At 39.7% G+C, this 25,379-nt stretch overlaps 1 protein-coding gene across 2 annotated transcripts; it reads left to right on the top strand.

Annotated features, from left to right (window-relative positions):
* Window positions 1-14: 14 nt before the first annotated feature.
* Ptpmeg (protein tyrosine phosphatase Meg) lies at window positions 15-23,962 on the top strand. Of its 2 annotated transcripts, none has more exons than XM_069827213.1 (18): window positions 15-79; window positions 920-986; window positions 4,667-4,849; window positions 5,138-5,266; window positions 5,357-5,399; window positions 5,598-5,765; window positions 8,584-8,704; window positions 9,520-9,607; window positions 10,573-10,725; window positions 10,802-11,034; window positions 12,714-12,884; window positions 12,967-13,117; window positions 13,525-13,810; window positions 13,890-14,141; window positions 15,427-15,543; window positions 16,472-16,704; window positions 17,769-18,053; window positions 20,119-23,962. In XM_069827213.1, exons 3-18 carry the CDS (start codon window positions 4,700-4,702, stop codon window positions 20,200-20,202), a joined length of 2,664 nt encoding a protein of 887 aa, XP_069683314.1. In that variant the 5' UTR covers window positions 15-79; window positions 920-986; window positions 4,667-4,699; the 3' UTR covers window positions 20,203-23,962. The 2 variants fall into 2 exon arrangements, with proteins under 2 accessions (XP_069683314.1, XP_069683313.1); XM_069827212.1 differs by having other exon boundaries at window positions 20-628.
* The last annotated feature ends 1,417 nt before the right edge of the window (window positions 23,963-25,379 follow it).

Here is a 25,379-nt window from a genome sequence, read left to right as displayed (position 1 = left end):
ATCTGTGCCCAATCGGACAATCGGTGTGCTGTGGTGTTGGTGTTTGTTGTCGGAGGGTGGAAGTGGAATGAAAGTGAAGGAAGGTTTTTTTTCTGATTTTGAAATAGTATTTCCACATCATCTGTGATACAAATATATAATTAAAATAATTAAATTCTTTTTTGATACAAATTAAGTGATATTTGTGTGTTAAAAATTGAGAAAATGTCTAATTTAAGCACGTCCTTTTCTAGCCCTAAGGCAAATGGCTGTGGCCCTTCTGTGATACCCACTGATTAGGCCTATTTGTTAATAGATTGCGAAACTCTTAACTCTTGTCAACGAAATGTTTGTTTATATGCCTTCACTGCCAAATGTTTAGTATGTGGTGTAAAAGGCTATTTGGGTTGAATGTAAGAAGGGAACGATTTGTGCAAAGATATCGCGTGCATAGAATCCACCTAAGAGCCGTGTAATCTCGAACGTGAGAAACAACCGATCCATTTCACACCTTTTAGCACACAGGTATCATTTAAGTACTAGATGTGTGTTTCTTCATACCGCAGTATTGAGATGTGTTGTACATATTTTCAAATATTCACCATATAAAGTAAATATTGCCTGAAAAGTCTCTTCATAAATACTCGAGGTTAGTGGATTTACTTTTTAATATAAATGTTTGGCTTTACAGTGTACTTTACATTTTTGGAAGTCATAAAATTTAAGATCGGTTGGATAAGCTGGTTTCATAAAAAAATGTAGATTTTAGAAGATATTTTATTGTAATCTTTTTAATAGCTTGCTACAGCTTCTTACCTCAATGTATAGTTGATGAAGTATATACCGGTACTGATTATGTAGATATGTCACTGCCATATGAAATATTTTTCACTGTTTTTAAATGAATGAATGTATGAATTCTTACAAATTTGTTTTACAGAGTGCCTTTCAGAACGTGCCGCATTCGGCCAGGTTGAAGGTGGAGAGGGTTTAATATTATCATGATCGTAAGTATGTTTCTTTGGAGTACCTAATATTTCAGTATACGGATTCCTCACCGATAGTTATATCTTAAAATACTAAAAAGAGCAGATTTGCCTGCGTTTGTCGAATGCACATCATCATGCTTACGAAAAGACACTTTTCAGTGCCAATAATTTATTTTGTGTGCACAAGGTTGGAATTTTGAAGTAAGAGGGAAAGGAAGGAATCCGTGTTCTGAAATTTATCCGTTGCAGAGAACCTTGTATGAAAATTGTAACTGAAAGTTTCCCAACTCATTGGCTCTCAATTAAGCTGTTTTTGGGACTGTATCCAAAAGAAGGGACGTAATCATGACAAAGAATGTGGGCGCGAAGATCGTGTTACAACAGTGCTTGTGGTATTGTTATCCAGAAAACTACTAAGAACAGGTTTCTGTGCACTGTAACGGCTTAATCTGAAAAACTGCTCTCTGGCCACTGCTGCTACTGTAACACTGTCACTCACTAGTAATGCGCATTCAACACCTCGTAAAATAACAAGAAGCAGCAGATTTTAAGATTCTCTCCATTTACATACGCCACTAATAGGCTAATTCATATTTTCTTTTGTATGTGCTTAGGCCTACTATATTTTGTGGGATCCCTTTCCATTTAATAACCCTTGTTTGCTGCGCACTCATGCTTTTTGCCAAGTATTGTACGCCTAAACAAAGAAACATTGTAATGGTGTGATTATAGCAGATTGTCTAGAAATCATGGTCGTGGACTTTGAGGCTTCGCATATTGCTTCCTGATGTTTTTTTTTTTTACGTAATTACGGCATACTCGATCTGAAGAAGGTGAAAAACTATAGAAGATTCCTGGGTAATTATATTTCTGTTTCGAGGTTAAGCACCTGTTCACAAAACATCATTCTTACAGTGCTGTGAAATCTGATTTAAGCACCGCTTATCTCGTGCTTTGTAATATAAATAAATACTAAAATTTTGCCCCCTCAAGGAATTTGCAGCGTGTTATCTGTTCCTAAGGCCTGGCACACATCCTGTCTGGAATAGAGATTAGATAATGTTAAGTGTATCCAGTTTCTGCAGAAGAGGAATAGGAGGCGGAAAGAAAGTATAAAATTAAATACCGCACCTGAAAAAAATAAACTGTGTCCCTCAATGACATATTTATGCACTAAGTGTGGAATATTTATTTAATGAAATGAGTGGAAGAGAAAGTTTACAGAAGGATACCTAACGAATTGGTCAGAAAATACCTTTGCTTTGGTATATGGTGCATATATTTCTTCTGATTTCTTTTTTGATTATCAATCTGTTAATTCATTCCATTTAATAGGTGTAGTTATTTTCATGTTAGGCTAATGAAACGAGGTTTTATAGATAATGAAATATCTTACAGATAACGAAAGGTTACGAAAATGGCTGCAGAGAAGAACTGGAACGAATGTCAAGTGCAAAACATTACGAAATCTATGTACAGAAACAAACTACATTGTCAAAGATCATTAGGAAACTATGGCAGAATCAATTTTGTTTAGAGTTAGAATGGGTCAAGAGATTTTAATCACATTGTAGACGATGATAATGATTCTTTTTATGTTTCAAAAACTTGTTGATTTGGGATATATTTATGTAATTACTACAGATATTCGTGAACATTTGCGCATATTGACTACTCAGCTGTTTTCTCACATTAACTGTGTTTATTGTGTGTACACATTTGCCTGCTTGGCGTGTAAATATTCATGTGTTCATTGCAGTAAAAGAGCATATGACAATCCTGTTATTTGTTGGGCTATTCAGAATTGACGCAGGGGCATGCTCTGTCGTTGAATCGTTCTTGTTCATGACAAAGCCCGCCCGCACACTGCCAGGAAAACAAAGGAATTGCTGTGTGGTGAATTTCATTGGAAAATGTTTAGCAACCATCCTGCATTTCAGACTTGGCACCAAAGATAGAGCATCTTGCTGAATCAACAGGCAGCCACTTTTTACAATAAGTGCTCGGTTATTATGTGCAGAAGTAGTTTAAGGTATAGGGAAAAGCTTGTGTGTTAAATTTCTTTAACATTTTAACAAACAAAAAATATTTTTTGTGGCTGAACATTCTTTACATTACAAATTGTACAATATTTGTACACATATATCAGTATTATTTCATTCAACACTCAAACGACGATTATGGCCAAGTTCGAGTATATGACAGGTATGGGTTCAAAACTGTGTCATTTCATTTTCGGGTAGAAGTTGTGATATTTCATCTGTAAAAGAATTAAATCATATTGGACACAGCTCATGATTGTAGGCAATTGTTACATCATCACAGTGACTGCAGCTTCATAGGAATAATTTTTTGAGGAAATTATGTATGGTGAGTTGTCTTCAAGGACAGCAGTATATTTTTAGGAATGATTATAGTTTATATTTTCATTGTTAAACTGACAAGGAGATTGTGGCGCGCATGTTGAAACTAGACACATTGATCTTCATAGCAGACAGAGAAATAGCTCCCCGTATGAGCTGCAAGGTTGCAAAATGAAAGATTGAGAAGCCCGTGCTCACAGCTGGGAGAGACTGCTCTCTCATATCTCGTGGCAAAGTAGGCATTTACAGTCAGTGTGGCCAGCTGTTTATCTGCTGTGCATGGGCTCATCAACAGTTGTAAGTCGTGAACATTATAATAACATTAATAAAAAACATTCCCTTGTAAGAGTACTTCTATGCTTCAGAATATAGGAACAACTGGATAATATGCACGATAGACCAACGTCGAAACGACGTTGCTCACTGGCCACTAGCACTGGTCCGTACTGAGCTGTGTCAGACAAAAGACAGTCGAATTGGTGGTAGTAAAATTCGCAACTATATTCTTAAATAATTTACTGCATTAGTCAAGTGCAATGTTTATGCAGTACAACGGCGGTGTTTTGAATGCACCAAAAGAAAATGTAGATGTAGTAAGATCTTAAAGTAGGTTATCACAATGAAGTAAAGGGGGGGGGGGGGGAAGGTGTGTTGTGTGTTTTGGGGAATATCATTCAAATGAAGGAAAGTAAATTTCCGATTAATGTTCACCAAAGTGTTAAGTAAGTAATTATAACAGCGTTGCTGTTTTATTTGTGGTATAGAGATAATACCTCGTCTTTTACAAAGAAAACTTTCAGCAGCCATGAAATTATTGACTGCTTTCATCTTATTATAGTTTATCAATATTACGAAACAAAAACTATCATAAGGGCCATGACCGATAGGATCATTTTGGCTGTCTGCACGTGCGCGGACTTGGTTAATAAAAACCTAAACTAACCAAACCTAACCTTTGTATAATATGCAAGATGTGTAACCGGAGCAAGAAGAGATCTTCTTGAATTAATCTGGAATTTACACGCGAAATTAAATTCAAGTAAGGATCACGCTGCCACTGCATGAGAGGTCTGCGCATGCACCACAGCAAAACTGTTCCTGTCACAAGTCCGTCATCTAAGCCACGTAAGCTACTCGCAATATTTATGCAAATACATATTCTCGCTAACAGTGGTGCTATCTCTCAGTAATGTTCAAAACGAAGGAGGTAGAGAGAGAAAAAAAACAATTTCTTCTTCTAATGACACCACAGACAAATGTCATGTCCTTATGTTGGCAACATTGTGTGTTTAGTTCAACTTGGTCGTAACCGCAATGGCAATGTGTGTTTTGCAGGTTGTTCTGCACCCCTGGGAGGCCGGCTGAAGGATGATTGAAAGTGTCTCTCGGCGTGCATTCAGTGGGTCAAGTGGCACTTACAACGTCCGGGCGTCAGAATTGGCACGTGATCGGCGTCTGAAGACACTAGGTGCTACCGTTGTGTTCCTGGATGACACGCAACACTGCTTCCAGGTGGAGGTGCGCCAATTATATTTAACCGTGTGTGGATGTTTGTTGATCCTGGACTCAGGCAGACTAGTTATCAAGAAGTTGCCTCAGCATCGTGTACAGAATGGTTCAATATTCCTATGATTTGTGAAGTTGTGAGAGTACATTAATAGGAACTAGATAATACATCCCTGTATCACCATATAAATATATATTTTCCTGCTTAAGTACCTTAGACATGACAGATTATGTTAATTACAGCACGAGAAATGTACCTATTCTCTCTCACTGAACAATCATGCTGTTCTGTGTTCCCAGAAACGTGCCAAGGGCCATGTCCTGCTGGAGATGGTTTACCAACATCTTGAGCTTATAGAAAAAGATTATTTTGGTCTCCAGTTCTCTGAAAATGGAATGCTCCCAAGCTCTGGAAACTCTGACATCATGGTGAGACTTGAGTGCACTAGTGATAACAGTGAAGAGGAGGTCTTATTCTGGTACACCCACTGATTTGTAATGTTTATGTTCTCCTTGCAGCGATGGGTCGATCCCTCGAAACCAGTGAAGAAACAGATTCGAGGTAAGAATCATGGTGGAATGTCCATTTGTTTGACCTAGGCTCCAGAAGTGTCTCTCATCTTATTTTCAGGTTTTGTAAATGTATTTTATGTATTTTATTTTGTTCAATATATGATTCATAACAAAAAGATTAGATAATGGATGTGGAAGTTTAGCTCTTCACAGGTGAGGTGTTATCTTGACTGTTTGACTCTCGTAGGTGGGCACTTCTACTTCCGAGTGAAGTTCTACGTGTCAGACCCCAGCAAGCTGCAGGAGGAGTACACGCGCTACCACTTCTATCTTCAGATCCGCAGGGACATACTGCAGGGCCGCCTTCAGCTGCCTCCAAGCACCGCATGCCTTCTAGCCAGTTACACAGTACAGTGTACGTATGACAAAGGAAAGAACAAGAGTTAATGTTGACTGCCATGTTAATATTATTTATGACGTCTGCATTCTCAGCACAACTTCTGGAACACAGCAATCTAAGTGTAATTGAATATCAACGGAAAATCCCAGTTACATAGGCTATTGTTCAGAGAAATAAACATTCCAAGTTTGAACGCAATCTTTTTTACCTTTACCCTATTGATGAAAGATTTTTTTGGTGTAATTTGTACGGTTACTGAAATATCTGAAACAGTAACTAGGACGCTTGTACACTATTTAACATAGCAGAAATAGAGATATAGAAATGCAATTATTATGAATTATCGAGTAAATTTTAAGCAGGAGTATAGTGTGAACTTCTTCCATTGCTGTTAATGAATAAGGAATTCACAACATTTCGAATGGTGGCTCTGTCTTCGTCTTCAAGTGAAAAGAAAAGAGGGAGTGAGAAAGGCATTCTGTTGTTACAAAGCACTCTTCTGCTTGACTGAACCCATGGGGTGTGGTAGACCCACGTGAAGATGAAGCTGGAGCTGTAATCTTGTTCATTAAAAGCAATGGAGGAAGTCTAAACTGTGCCTCTTTTTAACAACGCACCATTGCTTTCTAGATCAAGTAAATTTCTTTTTCTTCCTGTCACATATTAGGGCTAATGTCTGTTATGACCTCATTCCACCAATTTAGCAGGTGGCCCATAGATGTCTTTCCTTATTTCTGTATCATTTGGCAGAGTATTCTTTCAGAAGTCTTTCTAAAGGCAAGAGTTTTCATTTGTTCTGTAAAATATTGTGAATGTTCTCCACAATTGGATCAGTTTTTTTTAATTGTTACGAAGTGACATTCTTCTTCTTTCATCTTAAAAATTTAATTTAATTGGCAGTGATTTAATGTTCATTACATTTTCTTCATTACCATGCATGAGGAATATCGTCATGCCAGTGTTTTGCCTAAGCTCTAATTCTAGCATGTTTTTAAACAAAGAGGGGAATTGAAAATTGCATTAATAATATTCATTGTGTAATGAAACTATTAAATTTTGCCAATATATCTTTCTCCAATTCATAGCTTAAATGGTAGTCTGGGCATTTAAAACATCAATTGGAATGTATTTTTGAGGAAATTTCGGTTGTAATGGGTTTCATAGAAAAAAATTGTCAAGTAAATTTTAACGCGCAAAAAGTCTTATCATTTTCATAGTTAGTGTTAGATTAATCGTAACTTCCGCCATTCTTTATCGTCATTACCAAATCACATCAGATTGATACTGGTAGTCCACACCTGTGGAGTAACGGCTAGCATGTCTGGCTGTGAAACCAGGTGGCCTGGGTTCAATTTCCAATCGGGGGAAGTTACCTGGTTGAGATTTTTTCCGGGGTTTTCCCTCAACCCAATATGAGCGAATGCTGGGTAACTTTCGGTGCTGGACCCCGGATTCATTTCACCGGCATTATCACCATATCATTCAGATGCTAAATAACCTAAGATGGTGATAAAGCATCATAAAATAATCTATTAAAAATTTATACTGGTGGAATAAATTGAAGTATTTCTTGTAAGTCATATTTTGCCTTCTTGTTAGGACGACCATCAGGATATTTTGGCACAAACTGATCAAAAGACACTGGTTCTTGTTTTTGATGTAGATGAGCAGTTCTACTTTCTCTTTACAATTTCTGTGTTCTCACTAGTAGGTTCTATCCATGCCTTTTTTCTGTTCAGTAATGTAACATTGTTCATGTCGTCTTTCACCATTGCAAACAACAAAAGGGTTCTTTTTTTGGTGCATTGGCAATAAGTTTCACCCTCTCCTCTGAATAGTATATAAGTTATATTGCGTTTTTTTTTTTATCCATTTGATTACTTCAAAATCCCCATCAGTTGGCATATTAGAATGGTGGAGTATAAAGAATGTATGTTTAATGCCGTTAACAGTGTCTGATTCCATAGTAAAATAATGGTGAAACTTTACTCTTGTCTGGGACATGAATCTTTCCAAAGATAAGGTTGCATTGTTCATTCAGAATTTTTGGCCAACAAACGCACTGTCACCTGCTGAGTTCAGCCATGCTCTTAGGTTTAAAAATACCAGAGAGCAGGAGCTGATGCTGCCCTTCACCTGGTCGAAAGTTAAGTTAGCTTCCTTCTTGACAATATCGTACATGTGCTTCTTCTTCTCCGTGCTGTCTTTACTTATTGTAGGCTTGAAGCTTGTTTTGTACAGAATCCTTCCATCTTTTCCCAGGACTTCTCTTCTGTCCAGGTAATGCATCCCTCACCATTCTTACTGCTCTGTCAGGTATGTGATTGTTCCATTCTGTTCTTCGTTTTATGATTCAGTCACCTATTTCTTGAATATTACATTTTTTTCTCATGGCATTACTTCTTTGTCATTTCTTACTATTTTTCTGAGAATAGCTGTTTCTGTTGTCTTCAATAACAGGCATGTTTTTACACTGTCTGGTCATGGTTCAGCTGAATATGATAATGTTGGATGTAAGTCGTGCATTTTTGTTTATTCTTTTCCTTTAAATCACAAGGGGACAAAAATAAATATGTCTGGCTCAGAGCCAAATGGTCCAAACTTACTTCTTTAGTATCGTAGGAAGAATGTGGGGAGAGGAATTTGAAGAGAAGAGAAAGTTGACAATTGGAAAATTTTACTACTCATTTGGATAGCCTGATTTTAATTAACTTCCCAGAACCAATCAAGTGACCGTCATTACACAAGAACAATATAGATATCAGCTTGAAAATGATAAATGCGTCTTTGTAATCTGAGTAAGATGTTCTGAGGGGATTGTTGCTTGTTGCAGCGGAGCTGGGTGACTACCAGATCGAGGAGCACGGACCCGGCTACCTGTCCAACCTGCAGCTGATGCCCAACCAGTCGGAGGAGATGGAGAAGAAGATCGCTGAGCTCCACAAGCTGCACAAGTAATGCAGTTATTAATGTAATCTTATGAACAGTGTGTTGCGTTTTGCATAGCCATCTTTACTATGTCTATTTTATTTATATTATTATTAAATAGCATGTTTCCATTTTTTTGTGGGTTTTACAACATTTTGTAAACCTACCATATTCGGTTTCTGTACACACTGTCTTGTAGAATTCAGGAACATAACTGAAAGAGAGTAACTTGGAATTGAAGTGATTTTGGGCGTAAGTTTATTTGACTTTTTAATTGTTTTAATTTCAAAATCTAATTTAAGTGGAAGTGTCAAAAGTCAAGTTTTTTAAGAAGATAATTGAAGACTTCCTTGGAAGAAGGCTGTAACATAAAATTCTTGAAACATGTGATGTATGTGGAAAAAGTAATTTTAAAGCATTTATTTATAACAAATTATTGCGTTGAATGGTTGAATAAACGTCAAATGGTTGTGATATTAAATAATAGGCCTAATGAAATATGCCCCTGAAATTATTTTCCTTTCTTCTGAAACATGAATTACAGTTTTGTTGGTTACATTCTCATTCTGGGATAGTCTTCAATTGTTCAAATACTGTGGGAGCAGTGGGGGGGATTGGATTGTGTGAACAAGTCAAAATTGGTAAGACAGTACTTTCTCCACTTGATCTTTTTGTGATTTCTATATAATTCTAATGATTTCCCATTTGTCTAAAGCAAAGGAAAGCAGGTTTGAAATTTATTCATGGCAGAGGTTACCATGTGATTGTCAGCTTTAGCATTAGCTTGTTTGCCCCCTATAAACAAAGCAGCAGTTGAGTGAATTGAGATATCTTGTTGCAGGGGGCAGACTCCTGCAGATGCAGAATTCAACTTCCTGGACCATGCAAAGCGCCTTGACATGTATGGAGTGGACCTGCACCGCGCACGGGTAAGGCAGAGGACGAACAAACGTATTGTAAATTAAGACTGGATTTATAAAGAATGGGAAGATCATGAAGTGCATTTATTAAGTACTGGCTCACATAGGAACAAGAGAACCATTGCATTGCAGTGGCAAGTCACAAAGATTGAAAACTGAGCATGAGTGAATGCGAACACTTGCCCTAAAGCAGAGGACAGACAGAATCAGGATTATTGCTGATCTGCTATTGTGGCCAAGAAAGCAAAGTTTTACTATCGAAGTGCATGTCAACAGCAAAGCAAGCTGGGTTGATATGGGGAAGTCTAAGTCAGATAGCTTGGCTGTGAATCTATCTTATGATGACAGGAATTAAAAATGGAGCAAAGCTAAGACATGCAGGCCTGTGTGAGCATGTTAGGTGTTGGGAGGAATCCGTGGCCAAATGAGATTACAACAGTCACTTCGTAAAAAGAAGTTAATGCATTGGATTTACCCTTTAAGGAATAGGCTTTAACTAAATATAAAGATGTTGAGATTGTTGTCACATGTCAGTGTGCAGGTTCTTGTTCTGGATGAGATGCAACTAATAGATAGACCAGGTGAGTCATCTGGAACTGTTTCCATTCACATTGTACACTTTTGTTACGTTGTTACTTTCCTTGTTCAATTAAAGCTTTCATGATTTGATGAAAGAGTAATGGAACAGAGAAAAATTCTCTCCGGTGCCGGGATTTGAACCCGGGTTTTAAGCTCTACGTGCTGATGCTTTATCCACTAAGCCACACCGGATACCACCCCGGCGCAGAATATCTGCATGGAAATATCATATGTACTTCGGTACATTAAAATAATATATTTCATGATTTGGTTTTTGTTGAAAATAATGAAATGTTTGACTGCCTTCGTATCAATGTATAATGTGAGAAGATTGATATGGTCAGATCGTTGTTCTTACTGACAATTGAGTAATTGACTGAATTTATTTGTTGCAGGATACAACAAACAAGGAGATACAGCTGGGAGTGACATCAGTTGGCTTGGTGGTGTTCCAGAACAACGTGCGCATCAACACATTCTCCTGGTCGAAGATAGTGAAGATCTCGTTCAAGAGGAAGCAGTTCTTCATCCAGCTTCGCAGGGAGCCGGTGAGTGTTGCTTGCTGCGGTGTGTGCTGTGCTGCGGTACGTGTTGCTCTCTGATGGGCCGCTTGCTCTCTTGTAGTCAGAGAACTACGACACGCTTCTCGGCTTCAACATGGTCACGTATCAGTCCTCGAAGAATCTGTGGAAGTCGTGTGTGGAGCACCACACCTTCTTCCGCCTTCACTCCCCCCAGATCCGGGGCCGACGCTTCCCACTCACCCTGGGCTCGAAGTTCCACTACTCAGGACGCACCGAGTTCCAGACTGTGGAAGAAGGACGGCAGCGGGCACGACTTGAGAGACACTTCATCAGGCGAGTAATGAGTATTACTAGCAGAGTTGATGCCTAACTTTGTCAGGATGCAAAATCTACAGTGGCTTTCAATGTTTGTGCTTGTGTTTCACTTTTTTACTTAATTACGTATGAGTACTTTACATCACTGGGTTGATTGTTGTTGTTTAGCCAACTGGAAGCTCATAACCCAAAAGCATATATATGGTTGCTACCCCAAACATTATTTTGGTTGTCAAACTGTCTCGATGAAACAAATGTTAGGAGCACAATAAAGCATAATTTAAAAAATAAAGCATAAAAGCATAATATTTAAAATAGAGCATAATACAAGTTTAACGGTTTTATGGCCAGTTCACACTCTGAATCAGAAGGGTTCACATCTATTTGATACCAGCATGCCGAAAACATCTGTAACTGCGATACAAAGGGTTCGCGAGTTTCCTACAGACAGTTTTGTGGATGAAAAGGGGAAACTTTTGTGTACCTTATGTTCAGAGTGTATTAATTTCGGGAAAAAAAAATTCATTGTGCAGAAATATGTGGAAAGTTTTAAGCATAGATCTCGGAAACAGAGTGATGGACAGAGTGCAACTTCAGGTGGTCCTAGCAGCACGATACCTCAAGTATGGCAGCGTTTGAAAGATCTTGTGGAAGCATTCACTTCTGCATGTTTTCGTAACCAACAATTTCGTCAGTGGATAGCAACAGCTACATGTATGCAGCTGGCTCTAAGTGTGCTGAAGACGACCTTCAGGAAACTAAGTCAAAATGTGAGGGAAATTGTGTCTACCTAGTGGTTGACGAAACAACAGGTATAAAGAATCGCAAGGTGGTGAATGTTCTTCTTGCTCCACTGGGTGTTGTGAATGAAAAACCCCGTCTTGTGAGAACCAAAATTGTTGAACTCTGCAATGCTGATGTTACAGTACATTTAACACTTGATACACTGGATCTTAATGTGTTCACAAAGCAATTTTATTGTTTTAATATCGTATTTGAGAACCAACAAAAATATCTAGAGTTATTATTTTTATATCTGAGTCTGTAAAATTTTAAGCAAAGTTATTTGAAAATAGGTTTAATTCTTCCATTATATCCCATGTAATATGCAAAGGGAACAGCAAGACTTTAGAAGGATCTACTAAGGGTTCATTGGGATGCCAAACGGCCACTTTTCCATCATTTTCTCAGTTTCATTACACAACCTCTGCAGTCTTTTTGCAGTGTCCATAGTTTATTTTGATCGCCTATTTTGTTACCAATGTAGGAATAGCAAGAACTACTTATATGAGTAGTTTAATATCAAAGACAGACATCTGTCATCTCCATAGTTTCGATCTACAAGCACTTTTTTGTTTCACAATATTCTTTGTAATATTTTAACACAATTTATTTTGTAAATGTAGTGTTAGAGTTTGCTAGAATTTGCATATGGTTTCACCATAACTGAAAAGAGCATGAAAAATTGTATAAGAATCCACATTATCTAAATTTCGATCTGAGGGTCAGATGTCCGCCTTTGATATTAAGCTACTTATATTCTGGTGCTGCTTTGCTTGGCTGTAACAGCCAGAATAAATCAGGATTGTTTATGCATCCCTGTTTATACCAGTAACACAAAGTTCAGAACACGTACTGTGCTCAGGAAACTGTTTGCACTCTGAACTTGAAGCATTGTAATGTAGTGGTGTGCACAGGTCTCCCAGCAAGAGGTTGGTCCGACAGACTGTGCCCCCACCGTTGGAGGAGAAGGCCAAGCATGTGGCGCCTCCCTCACGGCCTCCTCGGCCCTACGACAACAAGGTGACATCTCTGGGCGCCAGGGAGCCCCGACGAGCTTGGGGTGAGGCAGCTCATCCGTCTGATGAGTAAGTGTCAAAGTCTGCCTTGGAAGTTGAAATGTTGATTTTGTTTTAATCAGCTGTTCTGATGAGTCAGCTTTGGTTTCAGTGAAGGCGGATTCCTTGATCGAGGTGAGGAGTTGCCCCCGTTCACGCCAGTGATGCCAGCGCGTGCCCCACCGTATGCAGACGAGGAAGTGGAGTCGGACAGACCGACCAGCCCCCCGCTGTACGAAGCTCCTCCTTACACTGAGGTCCAGGTATGTTTGGGGTGCCCAATGTGAATGTTGCACACAGCCGGCGCGGACTGCATGTGATGACTAGTAAAAGGTCTGACTTGGGGAGTGGGCAGTGGCGGACAGTGCTGTGTTGGCAGCCGAGTCTCTGTGACACCACTCTGTGCAGTAACAACAGAGGTAGGTTTTCAGTCACTCGGACAGCATCCCACCTGCTGCTGAAAGTGGCTCTGTTAGAGACAGATAAGAGCCAGTCACACGCAGGTAACATGACAGCCACCTCCCATCTGCCACACAACACAGGTTTGCCACTGTTCCCTCCAAGGAATGATAACAGCACCTTCTGAGGCAGCCACTGTCGCCAAGCATAGTTAAACTGCTTATGTTACAAATAATGTAGGACTAAGACTGACTTGTGCTGATGTGTGCAGGCAGTGGAGGAAGGCCTGGTGCTGATACGGATCTGCCCCGACGACCAGGGCCGCTTTGGGTTCAATGTGAAGGGTGGTGCAGATCTGAACATGCCCATCCTGGTGTCGAGGGTGGCTCCCAACACGCCCGCCGACCGGTGCTACCCCAAGCTGAACGAAGGCGACCAGGTGCTGTTCATAAACCAGCATGACGTCACAGGCATGATGCACGAGCAGGTGGTGAGCCTGATCCGCGCCTCCCGGGACACTCCGTCTGGCGAGCTGGTGCTCATGGTGAAGCCGAGCGGTGCGTTAATTGAGGTGCAGGCAGAGTGGGGGGGGGGTGGTCAGGTGACACGGGCTCAATGGTGGTTGTGTGTTGGCAGCTGTGTACGAGGCCCACGAGGAGGAGGAAGAACCCCCGTACCAGTACGTGCCCGACTTGCCCCACGTGGCGGCAGGCACTGACCAGGCAGACGCTCTGGCGGAGTCCATGTTGCTGCTAGCAGACGGACTGGCCAGTGGTGCGTTGGTGGCACAGTTCGAGCAGCTGTACCGCAAGAAGCCGGGCCTCTCCACAGACGAGGCCAGGAAGAGCGAGAACCAGAATAAGAATCGGTACCGGGACATCTCTCCATGTGAGTCCTGGATGTGAATGAAATGAGATCGTAATCGCAGGCCAATGGCAAGTCCTGTTCATCTTATCTTGTTGGCAGTATTTCAAGTGTCTTGCAAGTTCACTAGAATTTCCAAAATCAGATTCACATGGCACACTATTACTGTGTCCAATTATTTCGCGATTCCTAAGTCCTCTATTATGATTACAGCAGAACCCCGATTATCCATCACCCTATTAACTGATCGGCGAATTATCCAACTGTCTTTCTCTCTCACTTGTTTTTTTTTTTGGTGCAGAAAAAAAATTAGGTAATGTACATTATGTTAGTATGTACTTTTTTTTTAGAAAGAGTTATTACAATGCTTTGCGTTATACAGTATGTATGGGAATGCTGCCACAGTCACTTTTTGTGGGATGTTTCTCCCAATGTGTAAAATAGTCACTACATGCTTTCAAAGAAATGACCCCAAGATCCTCCACAATACTACTGCAAACCCAGTCATTGTCCCTACTATTCCAGTGGCCGTGCTGTATAACTTCTATGCATAATGTCTTTCCTGGCTGTCGAAAGAAAACTTGGGATGTGCTGAGTATCGAAAAAAAGTGCAAATAATTGAGCAGTTTGGCAAAGGAGAATCTGTGGCTTATCTCGCATCAGAATATGAGATTGGTGTTAGAACTGTGTGCAGATCTACAACACAAAACCTCTACTATTCCCATCACAAGGCCATTAAAAATCCGTCTTTGACAGCCAGACTCAAATGAGGGAACTGCCAACTATGCATGACCACAGAGTTAATTACGAAGCTAAGTTCATGCATTTAATTGATAACATCTTTTATAGAACAGTTTATTCGATCCTTTGATTAACCGTTCAGTCCGTTCCCCTCATAATACAGGTTCCACTGTATATTGCAAGCTATTCTCTCATGTGCCTCCTTCCTTTCGTTGTGCTTGTCTGTCTTTGTTGTAAACCTCTCAAAGTAAAGAGAAGTCAGTCTCTTATTGCTGCTTCGTTAGCAGTCTGTTAATTGACTTCCATTATTTATGATGATTAGGGACTCTCTTTGTAATGTAATATTATTCTATTTCATCTGCAATATCTGTGCCATAGATTGTATTCGAATACTCATGTTTTTATTAGACGTCTGAGCCATTCGAGTAAGCTTTGGGAATCTTCACCTGTTTGTCATGGCCTTCGGACCGGTAAAACTTTATGAACAAATATTAGACTGCAAGGAACCAATGACGTGAATGCCAGATAGGGTAGCATTGGTCAAATATAGCTCATTGGTGTGTTGCAGATGATGTGACGAGGGTGATTCTGGTGGGAGGCTCGTCTGGAGACTACATTAACGCCAACTTCGTGAACATGGAGATTCCTGGTTCTGGCATCATCAACAGATACATCGCCACCCAAGGTGAGCTGGACAGCAGGCTCTTTAGTTTAGGTTTTTGAATTCTTAAATTACTTCTGCACTACTCTATTGACAGTGCAGCTTGAAACGTTAATAGTGTAGAGTTCATAATGTTACAATATCTGTATGTATGTATATGATTAATATTACGATTTTGAATCTTCCATGAACCTTAGAACATTATCACATTACCTTCAAATTTTATTATTTTCTCATGTGGATGTTTCAAAACAAATGCACCTTCATTCATTCAAATGTAGTTTATTGCGTAAACAGTACATCACAAACTAAATACAGCATTCGTTTCTTCACCCCTCCATAATCAAGATACAAGGTATCCTTCACGTCATTAAAATAATTTCCACAACAAAGAAAGTTCTTGTGGAAGCTTCACAGGATGTGCGATATTACTTGGCTACTGCGTCCATTTCAAAAAGAAAAGCACTCTTGTGCAGGAGTCGCTGAAAGCAGTCTGACAGTATGAAGAAGTTACAGTCCGACATTCTCTACAAGGAAAAGTCATTGGATATTGTTGATAGAGCCAAGACGAGACTTTGTGCAAGACAAAACAGAACATTTTATTCTGGAATTTGCACCATCATCCTGTGATGTGAGACATTTTAGCCTATGAATTGACTTTATTGAATAAGCAACATAGATAGGCATTCCTGCATCACAATTAGTTTAGCTCAGGGACTCCATTTTGCCATTTGTGTAAGCAAAATAATTGCGAAAGGTAATAATGTGAATTTAATTATATCAGTAAATTGTTTTTAAGAGAGTTTTAGTTGTATTCATTATTTTTCACTGCTTCTGTATATTTTGTTAATTGATATGAGGGAGCAGCTTAAGTCCAATTAAAGTTAAAGTAAGCTTGCTACTTTTCAGTCTTACATCTTGTAGCATTAACGTTGAGTGTTGGTGACCACAGGTCCACTGCCAAACACAGTGGCGGATTTCTGGCAGATGGTGGTGGAGGTGCAAAGCACACTGGTTGTGATGGTGACACCGCTGGTGGAACGGGGTCGCACCAAATGTCACCAATACTGGCCCGCCCTGCTGCAGACTTTAGAGCTCGGCCACCTGCACATCACGTGCACCAAGGAGGAGATGGAGCCCACAGGCAGCTTTGTGTTCAGGGAGTTCCGCCTCACCAATCTGGAGGTACGTAGTATTGTTTTGTCTTAATAGAAAAATGAAGCTCAGAACAAGGTACATACACAGTATATTTGCGTTTCTGTAGCAGTCCTACTTTGCTACCAAATTTAATAGCTTTGTTTTCCAACATTTCCATTTGGTTCTGCTTTCCTGTCTTTTGGTGGTAAATAGTTCTGAGGTCATGTTTGAAGCTCGACAAACTCTTACATCAGCACTCGCTGAATTGGGTAATGAGTAAGCAGTGCTTCGTAATATACCCTGTCATGCAGCAGGAAAAGGGAGAGAGCATACCTGCCAGCAGCCATAGTGCAATCTCTTATCCGCTAGACCAAGGGTGCACTGTGCTGATGACCACTGCTGTGTCCCCGCCAGGAAGTAATAAATTATTGATTTTATTTTACCTCTACAACGCCGTGTAAATTTATGAATATATTTAAAAAATGGGTCACTGTAAGATTATTGAAGCATACATTTAATTTGATCCAATGCGTGCATTGTAGAACTGCGAAGCAGGCTGTTAAGGGGTTGAACAGTTTGTAAACTCGAGGAATGCTCGAAAAAGCTTGCATGCACTTGATGGTTCTGATTATTGAACCATGTGACAGCATGTAGTCAACTACCTCAGCAGAAAACATCAAAAATGGGTTGCTGGTGTGTTAATCGGCATGTAATGACTCGAGGTAAGCAGGTATCTTGTGTTGTTGCATGGAAAGACTCCAGCTGATGGTAACAGTGTCAGTGCTGAGTATTGTCTTCTTGAAGCACTGAGCTTCCTTTGCTCTGCTACGCCTACTTGATAGAAGTCGGCCTCTGTAGCGCTGGCCTTCTATGCTCGAGGTTGCGGGTTCGATCCCGGCCCAGGTCGATGGCATTTAAGTGTGTTTAAATGCGACAGGCTCATGTCAGTAGATTTACTGGCATGTAAACGAACTCCTGCGGGACAAAATTCCGGCACATCGGCGATGCTGATATAACCTCTGCAGTTGCGAGCGTCGTTAAATAAACCATAATTAATTAATTGCACTTGATAGGCTGCAACACAGTAGCATGAAGCTGAGGTTCCCTTGCAGACGGAGGAGGAGCGCCACATCAGCCACATGCAGTACCTGGCGTGGCCCGACCACGGCGTGCCTGACGACTCGGCACAGTTCCTGGAATTCACCGACAGGGTGCGCAAGGCACGGGTCGGCATGGTGGAGCCCACCGTGGTGCACTGCTCAGCAGGCATCGGGCGCACTGGTGTGCTGATCCTCATGGAGACCGCCATGTGCCTTATCGAGGCCAATGAGCCCGTGTACCCACTGGACATCGTGCGAGCCATGCGGGACCAGCGCGCCATGATGATCCAGACAGCCGTGAGTTGAGTCAGGAATTCTGCTTTACCATATGGCGAAGAATGTATAGAATGGAGAAAAATTCTCTCCGGCACCGGGACTTGAACCCGGTATTTCAGTTCTACATACCACACTGGATTCCAGTTCCAATGCCGGATTGAATCCTTCTCAGTTGAAGTTCTACCTCTGTGTTCCCCTACTCTCATGTATTGTGTCACAGAATATGTGACAGTGGCACAATGTCCAGAGGTGCAGTGACCGGGGTCCGACGGAATAATGCACTGTCTTGAATCACAAAGTGATTACTTACGCTTATCATATTACTATGGTGTACTGAAGTAGTTATATTTCCGTGCGTTACCTTAGGAAAATGATTTGTAGAAGCTAAATTTAATTGACACACTTCCACCAAGCTTGTAAACCAAATAAATGTTCTTTAGTTTTCGATTCATTGTTGCAACCAGATCAGCTATCTAGATCGGGTGAAGCTCATCAAGCGGCACTCCACCTGTTTACTGAGCGCAGCTTCTCCTATTTACAAGTATTTTATTTTATTTCACTTCATTACACTCCGCGTTGTGATATGTTCTGCACTGTGAAACACTCGTCCCTTTGTACAGTAACTTGTCGCGAGAGAGGGGAAGGGAGGAGTGGAGATTGCAGCTATTTTCCTCTTCCCAAGGCATAGCTAATTTGTTTATGGTAACCATGGCAATGAACCCTTGTAAGATTTTTATAGAGCCTTTTCTCTAGGATATTTGAATTTTTTATAACACATTTGTTTTGTAGCTGCAAGCACTCTTGTAGCCTTTTGACACGGCTAAATCACTAATGTCACATGAGTACATTAAGATATATACCTTGTCTGTTCACATTTCCTTCTTCCTCTTCATTTCAGTTTGTGAAACGTGTGAATCACTATTGTGTTCTGTCTTATTGCTAAAACGATCATTTAGAATATTTCGTAATTATTTTAAAGTAGTGACTCAAATATTTTTATTAAAATTGGGGAATGTATCCTATAAACGATATAGTGTGTAGTGTGTTACAGACACCATTTTCCCTAAGACTGAAGGTGATAAAAGAAATGTATTATTAGCAGAGAAACAAACACCTCTTCTTAATTTATCATCAGAAAAGGTGCAAGATCTTACACCAAACATTTTGAAAGTGCGTGGTACAGTGAATATCAGTGGCTGTGCGGTAATTCTTATTTGGAAAGATTGTTTTGTTGGCCCTGTTTGTTAGTTGGAATAAAAAACACGGAGTTTTTAAGTTAATGTTTGCAACTTTGAGGAACTGTCCTTGAGGTTAATTTTAATATGGCCATTACAAATGCTAGTCACACTGAAATTGCTGTTACTTAAAATCGAAAGGTATGTTAGTGGGTATCATAGGAATGTGTGGGATAAAACAACTTCTCCTTTCGTTTAGTAGTTAATATTGTCACTTCTATTACTACGTTTTGAATGAGTTTTTTCACACCAATTCTTGTTCCATTATATAATTTTGGTGAGTCAGTATTTCGCAATAGTACTATTGGTGATTCAATATTAAGTATTAAATTATATGGTAGTAATCCTTGTGGTTTCAAAGAATTCAAGAACTCAGTTGGATAAAACACAGTCTGCTCACTACGTACAACTGCATCGAGAAATTCATAATACGGTCCTGGATTGTGTAAAGATACTTATTGCATGAATTGCCTAGTTTTAGCCTTCATGATGTGTATCAACAATGTTATTCAATTTCGTGTTATAATTTCTATGGCCTCGTGAAAATCGATGTTGAATATAACAGACAATAATAAAAAAACAATTGACTATAGAAGATTGCATTTTAATATTATGCATGAATGTTTGATCGTGTTTATTTCTATTTTTTATTTTTTAATTAATTTAGCGTCCATTTGCACAATTTTAATGTAGCCTATGTTTTTCTCCTGGTTATGGAGGTTAAATGTGCAAACTTTGGCACATATCGGTCAAAGCATGTAGATTTGTATACATATCCACATTAACTTTTATATATTGAGATATAACAGAAGACTGAAGTGAACACAATGTGTTTTCTCGTGTGATTACAGAGCCAATACCGCTTCGTGTGCGAGAGTGTGCACCGTGCCTTCACTGAGGGCATCGTGAAGCCCCTGCCAGAGTTCCACAGCTGAGTGAATAGTATTAGTCCCTAACATGCCGTCTCGTTGCACTGAGTCAAGCCTTAAGCAGCCAGCATTGCCATTTGAAAACAAGAGGCCTTAACACACGATCATAACGTGCACCTTTTGCCAGTTTTTCATTTATAAAAACTTTTTCATTGGGTGTTTTTTTACTGTAACAAAAGCATTCACACTTCCTTTTGATATGGTGTACACAACTCGTCCACATGCCATGGCTGGCAGGCAGCTGGGCTAACTTTTCACCATGTAGCCTGCTCAGAATCTTAAGAAAGGCAGCATTGGGAAGTTTTTCTCTGTCAGCAGTGTGGTGGCCATGGTGTGTGGACCTGCACATATCCCTACTGCAGCGTGCCTTCGACACCAACCGGTTGGAGGCCAGTGGTGGTGGCAGCGGCCACACCTCCTGGTTTATTTTGTCTTCCTGCCATAGAGAGTTCCTCAGTTTCGGTATTGGAAATATGTACAATGTGAGGTGGATGTCTCTGTTCACTTTGAATTTGCGATTATTGTAGCATTTGACGCCAATGCACATACCTGAAAACGTGTTTTTGAAGTATCAAATGCAGTTGAACCCCGCTTTTACACTTTTCAGGGGACCAAGGAAAATAGTATAAATTTCAAGATTTTAATTAAAGGAAATGGAGATATCTTAGCAAGTGGTGCTACACCAAATAAACTCTATAGATAATATGACTGAAAATATCCATAGAGAAAACCAAAATAATGGAATTTCAAGAAAAACTCCCAAGCACAAGTAAGATTATTTTAGAAAACAAGTGTTTCCAAGTCGTGCTCTCATCTCAATGCCACAGTGCTTCGTAGGAGCAGCTGAATTGGTTTAGAGAAAGTCAGTACCTGCGATTATCACCAAATTGCATACATTTCAAGGTGCCTGTGGTGCATTAACAGAAAACAAGAAAAGAGAGACAGCTGAAATTTTATAAAACATTAGCAGTCCCATTGTTATTGCATGGTTGCGAGTCGTGGATAATGAAGCAAAGATATGCATCACAAATAGTCATCAGAAATGAAACTTCTCAGGAGAGTGAAGGGATTACAACGCTGATCAAGATTAGAAATGACCAAATGAGAGCAGAATTAGAAGAAAAGATCCAAGATAATAGAATTTGTTGAACTGAACATCTGTCAAGAATGGAAAATAAAAGAATTGTAAAGCAGGCAATCTTGTATACACAACAGAAAGAAGAGATGTTGGCCGTACAAGACAAAGATGGAAAGCTGAAGTCAGAACAGGATAGTTCCTAACCTGCGAAGTGAAGAAGATGATGATGGACATGCGAGTGAAGTTGTATTGAATAAGCAGTTGTTGTTAGTGGCATATCAGATCAAAGTGGTTATGCAACCAGAAAACTAAATGTGTTCCATGCAAATCAGTTGCACAATTAATCATTAACAAAATTACTCACACTTTATCAAGTCTTAGTCACATACATCCATTGTATTTATCCGAAATTAGATTTTAAAAAATCTTTCCAACAGGCACATAATTTTTCTGTATTTTTTACAACTGTTGAATGTTGGTAGCTGACATTTGTTCGTTGCCTTGTGGTGATAGTGTTAATGATTACAAACAAATTCCCAAGTTTTTGCTGATGGTACTCATATTCACCTTTGTAATATAGGGTTTATCATGTAGGATGCAATCGCCTGCCCACATTTCCCACGGCCCGGCTTGTCTTCCCTGAGTTGTGCGTAAACTAAGAAGTAATGTGACTAGATTAAGCTTACCTTTATTTACAGAAGCTGCTCAAAATGACATCGCTCTGCTGCTAGAGAAATCTGGCACCTTTTGAACAAGTTATTAAGCACTTGACGAATTTCAGCTGCCGAAATTGTTGAAATCACATGCCGAATACTTTCTTCTAATTCAATTCTTCGAGTGTATGGAAATTGTTTGCGTACACCTTTTCTTTTAACATGGCACGGACTTGGATCAGGATCGAGGAGGCCAATACCTCGCAATGTAGTGTGTGCTGAAATAACTGTATGGCATGTCGGCACCTCATTGGTGAAATACTAATAGGGAAATGGGAGTACCCCACAAAACTCACCAAGCACTATCTTTTTTCCATCCCAAATTTCACTTGGACCTCCTGGAATTTGAACGTGTTGTAGAAACGTGAAGTGATATTTGTAATGTAATTTTATTTTATTATAGTTAAGTACTGTTTTATGTTGAAGCAGTTATATTGACCAAAGCTAATATAAGTGTAAATTGCTGATCGACTTCATATTTGACATGGGCAAATACAGAGCAAGAAAGGCTACTGTACATTGTGAACATATGACAACAAATGGAATCCAAAAAATGTGTGTACTGCTTGTGGCAGAAAAGATGTAAATTGTGGGGATGTCAAGGCGTGGTTCAACTGTATATGAAGCTAATATTGAATATGGACTTGTTTCATTAATGGGATGTATTAGTTTGAACTTTTTCCAATACTGAAATTGTTAGGAAAGTACAACATTTCGAGGGTTGAATCTCCTCTCGTAGGATTTGTACAGACTAGATAGGTAGATCTAATAGCCCCGTGGTTAAGATTCGCTTTCTTACTGATAGCACCTTCGAAACGTGTTGCTTTTTGTTATTGGACTGATTACCCCATTCATGACACCATTATTTCATGAGCTGTCCTGTTTCGTTGTGTCGTAGAAAACCATCAAAAGAAATGGGTTTTTATTTTACTTACTAACTTGATGCCGTGAGATCTTTGTCCAGATAGTACAAAATTGACACATGGATCTTAAGGCAGTCGTAGAAGTTACGTTATGTAGTTCGACCACGTGGCAGAAGGTAAAGCAGGGTAAGAGAAGTGCATCTCGCATATTGCCGCTACCCATCACATGACAGTTGCAATGTGTGTGATGCACTTCCAGCACAGGCCACAAAAACTAGGGACAGCTCCTTCTGATGCGCGCAGACTGCCACTCCGATGAGCAAATGTGTTCATTATCCTGTCTGAATAAGAATAACCATATACAAGTCTCGTCAGAATGGCAGACAGCCACGTGATCAGCTTCTGGGTGTCCTAGAAGGTCCTCTCCCCTTCCCCGTCCGAAAGACTGGCAGCCACAGCATCAGAGATAACTAAGCAGTTTAAATTTCTTCCCCTCTTATTGTAAATAGAAAAGCTTATACAGTATTTATATATATATAGGAATGTTAATGTATTTGTGACAATGTGGTTTTTGAAACTGAAACTCGATTTTGTAAGAATTCAATATTTATGGAATTTTTTCCTGAACTTCTTTTCTGAAAAGAAGCATCTTAACTGGTACAGCAGGCACCTCAGTGTTGTTTACTTATACTCGAATAAATGCCTGGCGAATAATTTTTATACAGTTTTCTACGTGTTTACTACATTGTTGTGTAATGTAGTCTGTATTGAAGGTCCAGCACAGTCGCTGCACACGAATGTACATGTATGTTCATTTGTAGAGGGGCTGAAAAACCCACATAAAATGCCATTTGTCTTGACACCATAAATTCCAACTGGTGTGCAGACTGTTCTCAGCAGTGACTGCTCTGGAACTTCATGTAGGATTGGTCAATTGTCTGTGTAACTTCTTAATCCTGCAAGCAAACACCTTTGAAGATTGAAGCAGCGGAAAATCTTGTATAGTTGTAGTTGAGGTTGTTGGCAGCTGAATTTTATAGCAGGAAACACCCAGGCATTTATTTTTGGGATGTACAAAAATTCTTTAAAAGATAAAGTATATATAATAAGAATTTATTTGATTTTGTATATTTATCCTGTTATTTTGATCCCAAAGTACCTAACCCTGTGTTACTTCCAAAGGTGTAGGAGTGTGATCGCAGTGCACAAGTCAGTTCCATACTGATGTAATAGAGAAAGAAGTCATATCATGTTTACTAATCACAGCTGCCAGTAATGTTGGAAATTGTATAATATTAGCCTACCTTTCATAGCAAAACCTGGCAAAAATGATGGCAAACAGACTGATAAATTGCATTTGGATTCAGGAAAGGTAAAGATTTATATACTGTCTATACGATATGTGAGCATCACTCTTGACGGGATGGAAAAAACAATGAAAGACAATAGCCACTTTTATGTGACATGCACACTTTAAAACATCCATTCCCAGTCAGGGCAAGTTACCTGGTTGAGATTTTTTTCTAGGGTTTTCCTTCAACCCAATATGAGCAAATGCTGGGTAACTTTCGGTCCTGGACCCATTTCACCGGCATTATCACCTTCACTTCATTCAGACACTAAATAACGTAAGATATTGATAAAGCATCGTAAAATAACCTAACCATCGACACATTTATGATATCTGACTGAGGTCGGAGTAATGTGGATTCCATGACCATGAAAACTCACATTAAAGAAATCTTCGAAGTACTGTACTGCAGTTTCACCAATTTTGCAATGCAAAATTTGAATATGCATGTAGCCTCATAGCATTTTCAATATAATAATAATAATACGAGGGTCATTTCATAAATAATGCACAGGTTAGCAGTACTGCAGATAGAGTAACGCAACAACAGTGAAAGCTTTATGAAGCAGCATGGGTTTTTCATCCATAGCATATCTGTGTTTAAATAACGAGAGCTAGAAGTGGAGCCTGCAAGTGTCTCGGTACTGTTACTGTGAAGATCGAAACTCTACCTGGCAAAAACGCCACAGAAATCCACAGTGCTTCAAATGGAGTTTGTGATGAGTTCACAGCGGATTGTAGCAGTTTCTTGTTGGGCTCATCGTATTTGTAGTGATCCAAGATCAGGAAGACCGAAAACATAAAATTAACCGAAACTTGTAGCAGATGCTCTGAAAAAGATCATAGAGCAACAAATGGGGAACTTCCTGAAGCCACGGAGATTCCACCAATGGTCAGTATTCCGTATTCTGACAAATAATTTAAAGAAGAGAAAAATTTCTGTGCGATGGGTTCCTCACTACTCGACTGCTGAACAAAAGCAGAAACACCTGGACATTGTAACCTTGCTTAAACAAAGATTCGATGTTGAAATTCAACCATTCTTGCATCGAATTGTCGCTATTGATGAAACTTGGGTTAGAGACTTTGAGCCGGAATTGAAATCACAGTTCAATGAGTGGAGAGGTTCAGCTTCCTCATGATCAAAAAAATTTTGACGACCTCAATCAAAGGTGAAG

Source organism: Periplaneta americana, chromosome 6, assembly GCF_040183065.1.
Source record: "Periplaneta americana isolate PAMFEO1 chromosome 6, P.americana_PAMFEO1_priV1, whole genome shotgun sequence".
Lineage (NCBI taxonomy): Eukaryota > Metazoa > Arthropoda > Insecta > Blattodea > Blattidae > Periplaneta > Periplaneta americana.
Note: the sequence above shows the minus strand (reverse complement) of the source record. Positions and strands in the feature narration are given on the sequence as shown.

Coding starts and splice junctions, on each gene's coding strand:
- Ptpmeg (XM_069827213.1), top strand. CDS start 4,700: ATGATTGAAAGTGTCTCTCGGCGTGCATTCAGTGGGTCAAGTGGCACT. Junction 5,766..8,583: donor AGCCAGTTACACAGTACAGT/GTACGTATGACA, acceptor TGCTTGTTGCAG/CGGAGCTGGGTGACTACCAG. Junction 10,726..10,801: donor TCCAGCTTCGCAGGGAGCCG/GTGAGTGTTGCT, acceptor GCTCTCTTGTAG/TCAGAGAACTACGACACGCT.